The sequence below is a fragment of the Eublepharis macularius genome, chromosome 2 (assembly GCF_028583425.1).
Source record: "Eublepharis macularius isolate TG4126 chromosome 2, MPM_Emac_v1.0, whole genome shotgun sequence".
NCBI classification, from domain to species: Eukaryota; Metazoa; Chordata; class Lepidosauria; order Squamata; family Eublepharidae; genus Eublepharis; species Eublepharis macularius.
Genome location: NC_072791.1, coordinates 34087447 through 34103623, shown reverse-complemented (window position 1 = coordinate 34103623; position 16177 = coordinate 34087447). Strand labels below are relative to the sequence as shown.

Sequence of the window (16177 nt, the reverse complement as noted above, 5' to 3'; positions counted from 1 at the left end):
TTGTTTGTTTGTTTTAAGGGACAAACCTTTATTAATCATTCACGGAGAGAAACGAGAATCTAAGGCTGATCTGCATGAACAAGCACACCCCTATACAAATGTTCGTTTGTGCCAGGTAATATACTTTAGTCATCTCTGTATTAACAAAAATAGGATATTCTCTGCTGCAGTCCACCAGTCCTGTAGAGAATCTGATGTTGAAATTTTTTTGTGCTCATTATATAAAGAACTTTGTTTTTTTACTATCTTAATTGTATATTGGTCAAAAAAATCTTTTTTTTAATTCTAAAAAATTCTTGATGTAACTTGTGAATATTGTTCCTTTAGTTTATTATCTTTTTTTTAAAAAAGTACTGATTATATTTGCTGTTACTTGGAGCTTTAAGAAGCTTTCCATCCAAAGATAGATTGGGCAACATCAGGTATTCTCAATATTCACTGGGTCCACATTTATTATTTTTCCCCACGCTGCTGTACCTAACCGGAACCCTTTTACACTTCCCTCTCATTTCCTGTACAACACTTTTTTCCCATTGAAGAATTGCTTTGAAAGTAATTTGCCAATGTCTGTAAAGATGATAGCATTCGGAGCCCTGTTCTAGCATCAAGATCCAGCCTATGCAGCGCTTCCTGCCTCTTTTTGTTGTCCTGCCCTTCCTACCCTTAAGCTTATTTGTGGGAAACAATGAGAAGCATGCAGCAGTCTGCATGCTTTGAGACATTGGGTCTTTTTCATCCATTTTAGAAGAAAATTGTCATTGCTGTGGCCTGTAAAAATTATGTGAATGACTTCTAAAGCTTTCTGCTCTTCCTTGGTTTTAGAGAGTATCAGTTGCTTATTCTCCTATTAGCTTGGATCCTGCCTTACAAAATCTGCATGTATGCTCAGAGGCAGTTTGTGACAATTCCCCCTCCCTGCAGCTCCTAGGCTCACCTGTATCCCCAGTAGCAGCATTCCAGGGGTATTTGGGGCTGCAGTGGGAGGGGGAGAAATTGCACTTCCCTGCACAGAAGTTTTAGACAGGATCCAACTCGCTGACTGAAGAGTAAATAACTGTGGAATGTAAGCTGTCTTGTGTATGAAGTTTGAAAGATGGAGCGGAGAGAAAAGCACAACATATGAATAAGTTTGAATGGGAACATCCCAAGTCAAATATTGCATCTCAGTGTTTAAAGATTATTTCTTGGAATTCATCACTCTTACTTGTTTTCACTTCTGGTTTTTTTGGATTGGTTTAGCAAAGACAATTATTCTTATGTAAGTATCCCATCATTCATCCTTAAATTTTATAAAATGTTATCAGTATCAGCAGGTTAGAGCCCAAGAACCATGAACTGCTGCCTTTGTTCTTCAGGCACTTATAGAAGACTTTGGACAGCACTATAATAGATCAGTTCAATAGAGTTTTACTGCTTTTTCAGGCAGAAGAATGCATTTGGATTTTGTTTCACTTTTCTCATGCAGCTCAGTGCAAGGTATAACACAGTCTTTCCACAAGCACTAGACACCTTTAGCTTCAGACCAAGTTCAGCACAATGTATAACTGCTGATAGTGGAGAATTGTGCAAAAGCTGGCTCAAAACATTTTGCTGTACCAAACACCCTCATTAGATGCCATCCTCATTGGTTCCAAAGTAGACAGCTCTGTCTCCCGGCTTGGACCTGGGCAGCAACAGCACAAGCCCCTCTAAGGTGGGCAGTTCTGCAGGCTGTCTTGGACCAGACAACAGCATCTGGGTACACTTCTCCTCTCATACCAGTTCTAAGGAGGGATGCATGAATACACTTTGCAACAATAGTATGAGCCTTGGAGGCCATTTCTGTTGGTTCCTCTTACACGCTGCACTCTACCCATTTGGTACCTTGAGCAGCCACTCAAGTGGTGTCCCTGCCCTGGGTAACCTAGATAATAACTTTAAGAATTTGAAGAGCCATATAATGGGCCAGTCACACATGATCAGCCTGCTCTACTTCCTAGGGCTATTGTGAGGATAAAATGGAGGAGAATGATGTGAGCCACTTTGAGTCCCCATTGGGATGAAAGGCAGAGTGTAAATGAAGTAAATAAATAAAAATTATTATTGGATGAAGGGCCTGTTGTGCAATTTGTGTGGAGGCCACCAGAGAGCAGTAAGCTAAAACAAAATAGGTTTCTTTTAAAATAGTAAAACAATGAGATGTGCTGTCCTGGAAAACAACTTTTAAGAATGCTGTTCTTATTGTAGGCTAAGTTGGATATTGCCTTTGGAACCCACCACACGTAAGTAATTATAGCATTTAAGACACAAGCAGTTTTGACAATAACTGTTATTCATAATTGGGCTGATGTGTGCAGGTGCTGGCAGAGTTTATAATCTTAGGTGGGGATCCCACACGGCAGCGCTTATGCAGTGTGTGTGTGTGGGGGGGACAGGGTGCTTGTGGGTAATTTTCCTTTTTCTAAATCTGAAGAGCTGCTACTCTGGAGGGCCCCTAGCCTTTGGGAATGCTTCTTTGATGTTACCCCTGGAATTGCATCTCTGATGCTTTGAATCCTGACCAGTCCTATGCTTAAGACAGGCTCCTGTAATAGTTGGTAGCTGCTTTCATGGGCTTACTGTTTTGTGTGTGTGTTATGTGCTGTCAAGTCCGTTCCAATTTATGGCAACCTGTGAATTAATAACCTCCAACAGGTCCTATCTGTTCTGGCCTCAGGTGTCCTGGGCTGATGGACACCTCAAGAGCCAAGTCACACCATGCCAATTATCACCTTTCAGGGTCTGAATGCAGGAGCATGCTAAGGCCTGGAGGTGGTTCTAGAACCCAAGAGCTGTGGCCTTGTGAACTGGTTGAAGCAGCAAGGATGTCTGCTCAGCCCAGGGCTTAAGTATCCTAGAGGGCCAGACACCCCACCTGATCCTGGGCCTCCTCTGGCCTGGATCTGGTTGAACCCTGATGCTGTGAAGCATTAAGTGCACTTGCACAATGATCTGGCTCAGTCTCTGGAACATGAATTGCCAGCCTGGTGCTCCTCTGTCACTGCACTGCCTCCTCACAGCCCACCACTCTGCTGCTCTGGCTGGGTGGCGGGAGAACTTGGGGACTGGTAGTCCAGGACCTCACCCTACAAGGTTGGCTGCCCTGGGTTTTGGCTCGTTGACAGCATTGCCTGTAGTTGAGTCTTTTTTTTTTTGAAATTTTTTTATTTTTAATATCTAAGACAAAAACCTACAGAAAAAAAACTACAAAGTACAAGGGAAGGGGAAAAGGGAAAGAAGAAAGAAAAGGGGAAGGAGGGCTGGAAAAGGGGGGGAGGTAACATACAAACAATAAACACTACACTACAATGTTTTCCCTTCATACTGCCATAGTTAAAAATTTAAACCTTCATAAAGTAATGATGGAGTGGTTGACCTTGCAAAATACAACCCATATTAAATCTTCTTCTCCCCCCCCCTAGGCCTCGGACGCAGTTCTCTCTGAGCAGCTGCAGCCACTGCGCTCGTTGCCTCCCCCCTCCCTTCAGGCTTCGAATCTTCTTCATTTTTTTTTTTTTTGTAAAATTTTTATTGGGTTAGAACATTAATATTTTTACATTACATTGCATTCAATTATCCCCTAATTTTTCGTTTCTAACCCCCTCCCTTTCCCCCCCTTTTGTTGACTTCCAACAGCTTTCCCACCCTCTGTCCCTTTTCCCTTACTTCTATTAATTTCCTCTATCTAAAACAAATATATATTCTCCATTATATTAAGCAGTACATCTTTACCTCTTTTACTTACTATACATCCAAACTATACTTCTTTAGATAAACAATTTATCCCATTTTCCAGTTTTGAATATTTCTGTATATCATAAACCATAAAAATTTCCCACATTTAAATCAAACAATTTGATTTGTTCTCTCTATATTAATCATTTCTTCTTTTTATAGTATTTCTATATAACTCATCACATAGTCAGTCATTTTAACTCTTCTATACATTCAGTTTGGTGCATATAAGTCTTATCAAGTAAAAAAAAATATTGTTAATTACTCAATCCTCATGTTTAAACCGTTAATTATTCTCTATCAATATTCTATCAATTAACCTTTACATATCTATATATATCTCAATCAATTAATTAATCTAACTGCTTATAAATTCACATTTCTCTTCCTCCCCCGGTAAAGTTACCCCTCTCTTTTATACTTTTATTGTACTTCAGTAGTTCTCAAACTGCCACAGTTTTCCTCCCACCTCCCACTTCTTCTCCAGATATTGTTTCAGCTTCTCCCAGTCTGTGTTAAACTGCCCTGAGTCCAGATCTCTCAGTTTTCTTGTCATCTTGTCCATTTCAGCCATATACAGCAATTTGTAGATCCAATCTTCAATAGTTGGCACTTCTTGTACTTTCCATTTCTGCGCATACAAAAGTCTAGCTGCTGCAGTCATATAAAATATCAACGTCCTATGGTGGGCTGGGATTCCCTCCATTCCCAAGTTTAGCAGCAGGAGTTCTGGGTTCTTATTTATTTGAAACTGTAAAATTTCACTCATTTCTCTTATTATTTCCCCCCAGAACTGCCTAGCTACCTCACACGACCACCACATATGATAGAGGGAGCCCTCATGCTTTCTACATTTCCAGCATTTATTAGAAGTGTTCAAGTTTCCTAGCGCAATCTTCTTTGGTGTCATGTACCAACGATAAATCATTTTGAAAATGTTCTCTTTAATATTAATACATGTCGTTGTCTTCATTGTAGTTTTCCACAAGTATTCCCATGCCTCCATTGTTATTTCTTTATTAAAATTTATAGCCCATTTCACCATTTGTGTTTTAACTGTCTCATCCTCGGTATACCATTTCAACAGTACTTGGTATACCTTGGATATTCTTTTCTTGTCCTCTTTAAAAAGGGTCTGCTCTAGTTCCGAATTCTCTGTTCGTATACCTCCCTTTACAGAGTCCGAGTTATACAAATCTCTGATCTGTCTATACTGGAACCAATCGTAGTTCGGTGATAGTTCCTCTTGCGTCTTTATTCTAAGTTTAGACACTTCAGTTTTAGTTATTTCTTTGTACGTTAAACATTGTTGTTCATTATCAACAGCTCTCGGATCTATCACCTCGTATGGAACCACCCACAAAGGGGTTCCTTCTTGTAGGTAAATTCTGTACTTCTTCCAGATTGTATATAAACTTCTCCTTACAAAATGATGCAGGAACATCGAGTTGACCTTTACTTTGTCATGCCATAGGTATGCGTGCCATCCAAAAATTTTTTTATATCCCTCTAGGGCTAACAGTTTCTTATTCTTTAATGTCATCCACTCTTTTAACCAAACTAGGCAGATTACATCATGGTAAAGTCTCAGGTTGGGCAGTTGCATTCCGCCTCTTTCCTTTGCATCTTGTAGAACTTTTACTTTCACTCGAGGCTTCTTGCCTGCCCAAACAAAATCTGATATTTTCCTCTGCCATTTTTCAAATTGTTTAGAGTCTCTGATGATTGGTATTGTCTGTAGCAAAAACATTACTCTTGGTAACACATTCATCTTAACTGCTGCAATCCTGCCCAACCATGACAAATTCAGTCTATTCCATTTGATCAAGTCTCTCTCTATCTGAGTCCATAATTTTTCATAATTATTCTTGAACAAATCTATATTTTTTGCAGTCAGCTCAACTCCCAAATATTTCACCTTACTAGTTACTTCACAGTCCGTTGTTTCCATTAACAATTGTTGTTTCTGCTTAGTCATGTTTTTACATAATATCTTTGACTTCTTTTTGTTAATGAAGAAACCTGCCAAGTCACCAAACTCCTTGATCTTGTCTATCACTTTTGGCATGTTCTCCAATGGATCTTCTACAATTAACATTATGTCATCTGCAAATGCTCTAACCTTGTATGAATAGTCCTTTATTTTTATTCCTCGTATTTCCTCGTCTTGTCGTATTTGTATCATCAGAATCTCCAATACTAAAATGAACAACAATGGAGATAACGGGCAACCTTGTCTTGTTCCTTTACTAATCGTCAATTTCTTGGTCAGTTCATCATTCACTACAATTGCTGCAGTCTGGTCTCTATAAATTTCTTTAATTGCTCTGATGAATCTTTCTCCCAATTGTAGCTTTTCCATAGTGGCAAACAAAAAATCCCAGTTTAAATTGTCAAACGCTTTTTCAGCGTCTACAAAGAAGAAACCAACCTCTTTGTCACAACGCTTGTCATAATATTCAATAGCATTGATCACTGTCCTTAAATTGTCTCTTATTTGTCTGTCTGGCAAAAAGCCTGCTTGTTCCTCCTCTATGACTTCCGAGAGCCACCCCTTCAGTCTCTCCGCCAATATCTTCGTAAAAATTTTATAATCATTGTTAAGTAGTGATATAGGTCTGTAATTTTTCACGTTAGTCAGATCTTGGCCCTCTTTTGGGATCAATGATATATTCGCTTCGCTCCAAGTGTCTGGAATTCTTTGATCCCTAAAAACTCCGTTCATCACCTCTTTTAGGAATGGTGCCAGTTCGTTGGCCATTGTCTTATAAAATTTAGCCGTAAGTCCATCTGGCCCTGGCGCCTTTCCTAGATTTGCGGATTGTATTGCCTTACTTATTTCCTCATCAGTTACTTCACTATTCAACTTATTTCTCCAAGCTTCCGAGATCTCTGGAAGTTTGGTTTTCTCCAAATATGATGCTATTGATTCTTTGGTTACTTCTTTTTTATTATACAGCTTAGCATAAAATTTATAAAAGGCTCTACTAATGGTAGTCTGCTCCAGGTACGTTTTATTTTCTTCACAGATTTTATTTATTATTTTCTTTTCCCTTTTCTTCTTCAATTGCCATGCCAAATATTTCCCAGGTTTATTAGCACCCTCAAAAGCTTTTTGATTCAGTCTTTTAAGGTTCCACTCCAATTCTTTATTACTCATTGCTGTTAACTGTTCTTGAAGAATTTTAATTTCCTGATGTATTTTCTTTTTCCCTGGTCTCTTTTTTAACTGTATTTCTTTGGCCTTTATGTTCTCCTCAATCTCTTGTCTTTTCTCCTCTTTCTTTTTCCTTGTTCTGCCATTTAAGTCCATTAGTATGCCCCTTACAACCGCCTTGTACGCGTCCCAAACTTTACTGGTTGGTACTTCTTTATTCACGTTATATTGTATAAAAAACTTTGTCTCTCTTCTCAATATTTCCATATTTTCACTTTCCTGTAGCAAGTCCTCATTTATTCTCCAGGCTTTCCTTTTTCTCCTTTTTCCAAATTTCCACATAATTGGATTGTGATCTGAGCCTACCATCGGCATTATTTCTACCTCCTTAGTCCATAACGCTAAGTCCTTTGAGGCCCAGATCATATCAATTCTTGATAATGTAAGATGCCTTGCAGAATAAAAAGTAAACTGTTTGGTTTTAGGATATTCTCTCCTCCATACATCTTCGAGAGTCTCTTGTTGAATCAACTCAAAAAAAAGCTTTGGCAATAGTCCTCTTTTCTTTTGTGCTGTTGTAGTCTTTTTATCTAGTTCCAAATCTGTCACTCCATTAAAATCTCCAGCAAGAATTATCTGGTCATATACAAGATCGTCTAAATGCTTCCTTAAATCCTCAAAGAAGCTTTCCTTTGCACCGTTAGGTGCATAAAGTCCGACTACCAACACTCTCTTTAAATTCCAATTACATTCCACCGCTACAAATCTAGCTTCCACATCTCTCATAACAAATTTTGGCTGCAGCTCCTCTTTTATATACAACACCACTCCTCTTTTTTTCTTGTTAGAGGCCGCTACAAATTCTTTGCCCAATTTTCCAGATTTTAAATATTTTACATCCTGTTTTCTAATATGGGTCTCCTGCAAACAAACAATATCACATTTTTGTTTTAGTAGCCAATGAAAAATATTTTTCCTCTTATTCGGTGAGTTTAGTCCATTTACATTCCAAGATAATACATTACACTCCATATTCATGGTTTTGTTGGTAAGTCTTTTTCATTGTCCTTGATAAATCTCTCCATCTCCCGCTCAGATCTGATGCGTTTTTTTGCCCCTCCAAACTCAAAGGACACTCCTTCCGGTAACTCCCATCTGTATCTGATATTCATGTCCTTCAAAGTTTGAATTAGCACTCTATATTTTTTCCTGTCCAGTAACACTGATCTGGGCAGTTCCTTCATTATGATAATCGTCTTGCCATCAATCTCCAATGGATCTTGAAATTGTTTTGTCACAATCCTCTCTTTCATGTTTCTAGTTGTAAACTGCACAATCACATCCCTTGGTAGTTTCCTCTGGGTTGCAATTCTCGAGTTCACACGGTACGCCACATCTAGGATAGCCACAATTTCCTCCTCCTCCTTCCCCAGGTAATCAGCCAACACCTCAGTCATCTGTTCTTGCGCTGACTTCCCTTCCACTTCTGGCAGACCACGAAAACGAAGCTGCTTCTCCATGTGTTTAGTTTCTGCAACTGACATCCTCCCCTTCACCAGTCTCATCTCTGTTTGTTGCGTTTCTATTAAATTCTCCATCGCGTCTTCTACTGTTTTAACTCTCTGCTGCGTTCCTTGTAATTCACTACTAATCGTTTCCACGCCTTTTTTCACTTCTGACAGCTCCGACTTTACTGTCTGTGTAACTTCTTTGACCTCTTTAATAAGCTCCAATTTCGTGTCCTTAAGTTCTTTCATCATGTCTATAAGCTTTTTGTCCAAATTTTCTATTGCTGATTGCCACTCTTTTTTCGACATCGTGGGGCTTGCTTTAGCTCGCTCCCACGAATCTGCTCTCTTCCTTAGCTCCGTGGCGTATGTTTAAACGTTTTCCTTTTTTTTCTAATGTCCCAATCTTTGCCAAAATTAATTTTTTGTATCCAAAATGTCGGGCGTCTTTTCTCTATGGTTTCTCTATGTTATTGTAATCCAAGATGGCCTACTTCCTCTTCCGCTGAAGCCGCGACCCTTCCCTTTTCAAAAATGGCGATTCCCTACTTCCTGTCCGTCGGCAAGGGCCGCTTCCCTCCAGCCACTCTATTGTTGTTACGCACTTCCTGTCTCCCGTCTTCCCACAGCAGGTCTCGCGATGGTGTCTTTTTCCCACAGCTCCAAAACCACAGGTATTCAAAACAATAGTCCGATTTTTGCAATAACTTCTTTAAATTTAGTCTCTTTTAAAATACAACTCCTGCCGAGTCTTCACCTCCTTTTCACTAGTCTGTTGCAGTTTAAAAATCTACTTTCTTTCCTCTCTGTTTTTATCAATCCGTCCCGTTTCAAGAGATAGCGATCTTTACCTTCTCTTCAACTTTCTCGGGTTGTAATCGCTGTTTCGATCTTAAATTCTCCTCTCGACTTCCCTCCCCGATCGAAGCTTGGGTATGTAGGTCTTATGCCAGCCGAATTGGCCCCAGAACTGCCGCAGAGATTATAGCCGACCCGTCGCAAGGTGGGACCTCAAGGATTGGGGGGGAGACTCCTTGAGTAGAGCCCCCCCTCATCCGAGATCTAGCTCACCCTAGGGTCTTGAGCGTTCTTTGCCTGCTCCCCGCCTGAGAGCAGTCGGCCGCGGGTTATTTTCACCCCTCCGGCCGGTTAAAACGGCAGTCCGGTCAGCTCCGCAAATGGAGCTGCGTTAGACCTCCTCCTCCATGAATCCCAAACCGGAAGTCCGAATCTTCTTCATTTTTCATGGTGTCTTGCCCAAATTCTTGATTTTTGTCCATAAAATCCCTTAGCTGATCTTCTGAATTTATCTTGTAAGCTTGATCTTTATAATTAAACCAAATTCCTTCCGGAAATAGCCATTTATACTTTATCCCTCGTTCCCTCAGGAGAGCTGCGAGCTTTTTGTACTTAAATCTTCTTTTCCGAACTAGAAATGGAACGTCCTTCAGTATCTTGACTTTATTTCCTAGAAAGTCCAAGTCCGCATTATGAGTTAAATAGGGTAGTGTCCCGGACCCTCCTAGATGAAAACTCAATAAAAATCTCGCGAGGCAGCTGCCGCTTCATTGCATATTTTGAAGAAGCCCGACGGACTTCCAAAATGGCGCTTTTTACCTCTTCCTTAGTTGCCCTCGCGGGTGACGCCAATAATTCCGAGGCAAGCTCCCTTAAATCCTCGTTTTCCTCCTCTTTAACATTCTGGAGACGCAAAATAGTCTGTGTTCGTTCCACTTGCAGCCCGATCAGCTGGTTTTCCACCAGCTTTAGCTCCTTGTTCGTTGCTCTCATGAGTGACGCATTTTCCCGAGCAGACTTCTCTGCCCCCCCCCACTACCTCCTTAATGGCTTTCACATCGCTCTCAATTAAGCCCACCCTTTGATCTGTTTCATTCAGCTTGTCAACAAAGGGTTTTATGGCTTCGATGACCGACCTTTTCACCAAGTCCTCGAGCGACTCCGCTTTTCCCTGCAGGGCAGCCGAGATTGACTTGCCCAAAGCGGGACTCTGCTTTTTCGCTGCCATTTTAGGGGGGGGGACCGCCAACCTTCTGAAACTCAGCAAGGGGGAAGAAATCCAAGTCTTCTTAACTTCAGATCCCACCACTCCTTTGCATACGCTTGTAATAACAGAAGGGATTCGCTTACTTACAGGCTTCCACCTAGTCCTGTTCTTTGCCGTTTTCCGTGGCCCAGCAGCACGCAAGGTGCCGCGCACGTCTTCCGGCCTCCATGGGGACAAACGGGCAATTTACCCCCTGCATTGATTTGCCAGAGGGTTCTTCCCACAGCGTCCCGGACCCTGACTCCCTCCCTGGGAGTCCTGGGGGCTAATCTTTGCAGATCAGCCACCCGGTCAGGCTGCTCGGACGCTTCCTCTCGGACCTGCGAAGAGGAGCATCTGACATGGCCGAGAAAATGAAACCGAATCTCGCCTGTAGCTGAGTCTTCAGTCCTTTGACTGAGGGTCTAGAGGCTCTGAGTCTGGAGGGAATCCAGTGGTGTTGGGTGTGCCTGAGCCTCCTGGTCATTCCTCAGGATGAGTTGTGGCTCCTCCTGGTCATCATCTAAGGAATCTGCTCCTGAGTCTGTCTCAGGTGAGTTCATGACACTATCACTGACAGGCTTTCTCTGGTCTTGCAAACTGAGTGCTCGCTGTTATCCAAGACACCACCTGTCTTAGACGGCTTCTATAGGTTTCATGTATTTTACGAAGGAAAACTTGAAAATGATAGAAGTCACGTTCAGTTACACCTCTAAAGTTCAGGCGCAAGTTGGAGTTTGAACAGCCTGGGGAGCTGTGCATTGGTCATTTGTAGAGTCCATTCATGTTTTCTGTTCCCAGCATTACAGCAGTACAAGGGCGTTTCTGATACTTTCATTCTGGATATGAAGATATGAACATACATTATATTTGCAGAGAAGATGCAGCCCAAGTTCTTCCTTCTCCCTATGGCAAGTTCTTCCTTCTCCCTATCATAACATTTAGAAGCACTTTGACATGAAGCACGAGCAGCAGCTTGCCATGGGTCCCAAGTGTAGCAACTGTGGGTGCCATGTTGCCCCCCAATACCTTTCCTGGTGCCCACCAAGTGTCTTTAGAGAGTGGATGGGACCAGATTGCGCTTTGCCCATCAGGACTTACGATTGGCCATTGGCATCTGGTTGTGTAGGTTTTTACAAACATTGCTTTGGTAGCAGTTTCCACCGCAAGACGGATCTTCACTGCTGCTACCTTCACTGAAGGTAGCTGTATGTAAGCAAGAAATTTTTTTCAACGTTCATTTTCAAAGGCATCATGTTAAGCAGACCTTCTGCTTGAAATGTTGAAGAGTTACTTATATTGTCAAAGACTTTCACTATGGTTGAACTATGGAGAACTATGGTTGTTGTCAATTTTCTGGGCTGTATCACCGTGGTCTTGGCATTGTAGTTCCTGACGTTCCACCAGCAGCTGTGACTGGCATCTACAGAGGTGTAGCACCAAAAGACAATCTCTGTCTTTTGGTGCTACACCTCTGAAGATGCCAGTCACAGCTGCTGGCGAAACGTCAGGAACTACAATGCCAAGACCACGGTGATACAGCCCGGAAAATCCACAACAACCATTGAAGAGTTACTGTTAGAGTTATGCATAACCTGTGACATTCTGTGTTTGGCTTTTCCTGTGGCAGCCATTTTGTGGTTGTGGCCACCTACATATGTTAGAATTGCAAAGGTGCCTGCAGGCTCAATAAGGTTGGGGTCTAGTCCTCTAGTCTAGTTAAACAATTACCTAGTGAAATCTGTTATGCAGCAAGGATGTGGAGGTCATCAAACTCAATTGAGAAGTGTGAGAAAGCGCAGGCACAAAATACAGGTACCTGGTATTGCTTCGTTAGTAAGAAATACAGTAAAAAACCGTGCCATAAACTGATCGATGAAGTATCAAAGAAATGGTTGAAAAGTCAGGTCTCTGTAACTAGCAAACAAGATGTTAGCCAAACCAGCAGGAGTCTGAGTATCCCTAGAGCTAATGAAGTGTGTCCAAGGGCTAGACTAGTGCTGGATTTTTATCTTGTAAAAGAAAGCAGGAGTCCAGTAAAGACTAACACAGTGTATTCTAGCATAAGCTTTCATGAGTCAGAGCTCACTACATCGGATGCAGAGAACAGAAGGAGAAATTGAAACAATATCCAATCAAACAAGTAGTTTTTTTAGTATTTAAGATGCAAGTGGACTCGTGTTTTATTTTGCTGCTACAGAGAAACGTGGCGACGTATCTGAATTTATCTTTTTGTAGCTGAACAGCAGACTGTCACTGTTCTGTATCCCAAACTGACTATTCCTTTAGCTTCTTGTCTCATCTGTTGGTGGAGGTACTTGAGAAATACATGTGACACCCCTTGACTGTGAATGGTGTTAGGATCATATGACGTGGGGTTTTTTTCACTTGTAATGAATTCCATTTTTTATAAGATGACAAATGCAGCAATGTTGGTCTGGCTTCCCGTTTTATTATAGTTCAGTTCTTTACCATTGAACAATTAAGGCTTCTTGCTCAGAAGAAATATTTCACTAATGTTCCTTGTCTAGGTTATTCTGAATGCTAGCATGCACAGCAAGAAATGTTCAGTTTCTGAATTAGTGATTGCTTTAATTTTTAAGTTTCATATGTTTATAATGTTAGAGGCATTATTTGAGGTTTTGGAATGAGTCAGTGATATGAATTGGGTGTATTATTTCCCCAGTGCATTTTATTCTCAAGTATCGGCTTCTAAGGCAATCAGCACATGGGGTGGAAAAATACAGAATAACATGACTTTTTTCAGTTTAGCGTTCTACTATAATTTTAGTTCCTGAAATATTAAAAAAAAATGATACATGAAATCTATAAAAAAGGAACGTTTCCATTAGTGGATTCTGTGGCATGTAATTTATAAATTACACGCTTCCTTGTTTAAGAATAAATGACCATATGAACAGAACTACTAAAATGTATAAGTAATTTCCAGTTGTTTAAAAAAATCCTTTGACTGGTTATAATCTGGGAGGTAGAAAAGGTTGTTCAAGTATTGGGCAAGTGGGCTTGCTCTAGGAGGCAGTACAGATATCTGTTTTTATACTATGTCTGTTTGTACCCTTAAATGCCCACAAATGCTATCTGTCTTGCATATGTCTGTGACAGACAGTCTGCAGTGAAACAAATGGTCACTGTAATGATGTTCAAAATAGCTGGTCTCAATCAAAGAGTATCTGTTCAGCACAAGAAAGGGAGTAGCTGGGAGGAAGGAGGAAGAAGGGCGACATGAACGGTCATGGAGTCCTCAGAAGATAGCTTCATAGCTCATAGTTAAATTAGAGCCAAGTCAAATCATAGCCAACATTGTATCTGCCAAATACCAGAAGTAAACGTATGTAATCAACAAGTAACCAAATACTGTTGTAACCGAATACTGTTTGTAACCAATGAGTGGCATAGCACTTATGCATGTGATTAAGATGTTTCAGCTGCTTTACTTATGTATTTAAGGAAGTTTGTACTCATGGGTAGGGGGCTCAGTCCTTTGTGACAAAGTCACGCTGAGTTCCCAGCCGGCTAATAAAACTGCTTTCCTTCCTGATTTCTTGCTGGTCTCAATCCTTGATCACCCTTCGGGCCGCTACATGTCCCCTGTTCCAAACTGGTCTGCACCAGTCAGTGATCCATTCAAAACTTTAAAAACCTCATGAGTACCAACAGTTTATGGATCTTCATTATACAGAAGACAATGCTATTATCTTAAAGCAACATGCAGAGGCAAAATGTTCAGTCATGACTGTTTTCTAAAGCAATACTGACTGCCCTCAGTTTGTTTTCGCACCAGCATCTGGGTGTTAGATGACTGTTACCACCAGATGGAAAGAATAGATAATCAGCTTTTATATTTATGATGGATGTAATTGTGGTTATTGAATAGCTATAAAGTAAAAGTTATGTTTTGTATGTATCTGAAGTGTGTTAAAAGAGACATCAGGTATTTTGAGCCCACTGACTTTTAACGTTATTTTTATACTTCCTTCCTGTGCTAATTTTAACACTTTGCTTTATATAGAAAAATGATGTTGTTGTGCTATGAGGAAGGCCTCCGTGTGGTGATACATACATCCAATCTTATTGAAGATGACTGGTACCAGAAAACACAAGGGTGAGCATGGAGATTTTAAGATACTTAACTTCCCTAGAAAAGGTTCAGACCATCAGACTCCTGACAGTGGCACATTGCTTAGCTGCCCCTTGTCATCTTGATCCATTTTTAAATGACATGTTTCCTGCAGAAGGGCCTTTCTGATTCCACCCACTTTTTTCCTGTTTCATGACTCAAAAACCACTTTAGCAATGAAACTCCTTTGAATCATATATCTACAAATGGTATGTGTGTGCATGCCGACAACTGTGTTATGGTGACCCCAAGTGACAGCTGAGTTATGGTGACCCCATAGAGGTGGTTTGCCATTGTCTGCTTCTATGTAGTGACCATAGACTTCCTTGGTGGTCTCCCATTCAAGCACTAACAAAGGCCAACCCTGCTTAGCTTCTGGGATCTGACAAGATCGCCTGGGCTGTCCAGGTTAGGTACAAATTGAGGGGAGGAAGTTTAAAAACAACCTGCTGGAGCTAACCACAGTCCTATCATTTTAGTCTTCTACCATATTGTGCTGGCAAGAAAGCAGTGTTCCGGATGACTGCAGTCATTACCGATTCAGATGTAGATGACCCTAAGCATCTAGTTAAGTTTCCTGTATCAAATCATTTAACTCCTGGTAAGAGGTATGCCACAAATGACGATTGAGGTTCATTACCAGGTATAGTAACAATACTATTACAGAACCTCTGCTTCCATTCTAAGCCTTTATTATTTAAACATGATTATTCAGCACTCTTAATATTAACGCAATCAATTGAAAATCATACCAGCCATTATAACTACATAGATCATTAAAGGAGAGCAATTACATGAGTCCAAGAAAGTATCCTACCCAAAGATAAACAAGTCATAGGCAAGAAGCACCTTCTAGTAAGAAGCTCTCAGTTAATTCAGCTTCTCATATTTATAGTTTCAGAACCTTCTCCTAACAATAACTCACTTCCGATTCAGAAGGGCTCATATTCTTGGCTAATTGATTATCTTTTAACTTCAAACATCAGACAAGGTTATCTGTATTTGAAACATCTTTGTAAATTATGTAAAAATTGTTAGTTCATTCTTATTACATTTTATCTTAAAGTCTATTTAAAATTAGTGATTACAAGTTGCTCATACATAGGAATATCTTAGACTCCCCTTGCAGTTTTGGACTTCCATTGGCTGATCACGTTAGGTTATTACGTACAGCTCCATTGGCTGCATCATTTGTGCTTTTGCTGTTGTTCTGTTTGTTCTCTCTCTCTTCCTCTCTGCAACTGGAACAGTCATGGAGGAGAATGAATGGAAGCAAGTGAGCAGGAGCAGGAGAATTAGCTTATAGAGTTCACAGGAAGGGACAGTGGAAAGCTGTGTAGAAAGGTTAGGATTCTGTCTCTGTACTCAGCTCAAGATAGTTGACACTAGGGACAGACGGAAGGTACTCTCCAGCCCTGTTCATAGCAGTATTGGGCTCCCATGTGCCTTACCTTGACTTTTCACTGTGTGTAGAACAGGATGCTGGCACTGGGTAGTGCAACAGTTACTTGAATGAGGGATTCCCCTGGCTGTGATCTGCACCCTGCTGTCTCCATGCAGTGATAAAGGCCTGGAAG

At 40.8% G+C, this 16177-nt stretch overlaps 1 protein-coding gene across 2 annotated transcripts in view; it reads left to right on the top strand.

The window, feature by feature from the left end:
- LOC129325240 (tyrosyl-DNA phosphodiesterase 1-like) overlaps positions 1–16177 on the top strand; it is a 53590-nt gene that overhangs the window by 5644 nt on the left and 31769 nt on the right. For both annotated transcript variants that reach the window (XM_054972869.1, XM_054972868.1), the window contains exons 4-6: positions 19–115; positions 2227–2261; positions 14493–14585. In XM_054972869.1, coding sequence (XP_054828844.1) covers positions 19–115; positions 2227–2261; positions 14493–14585 — 225 coding nt within the window. The remainder of the gene's footprint in view (positions 1–18; positions 116–2226; positions 2262–14492; positions 14586–16177) is intronic.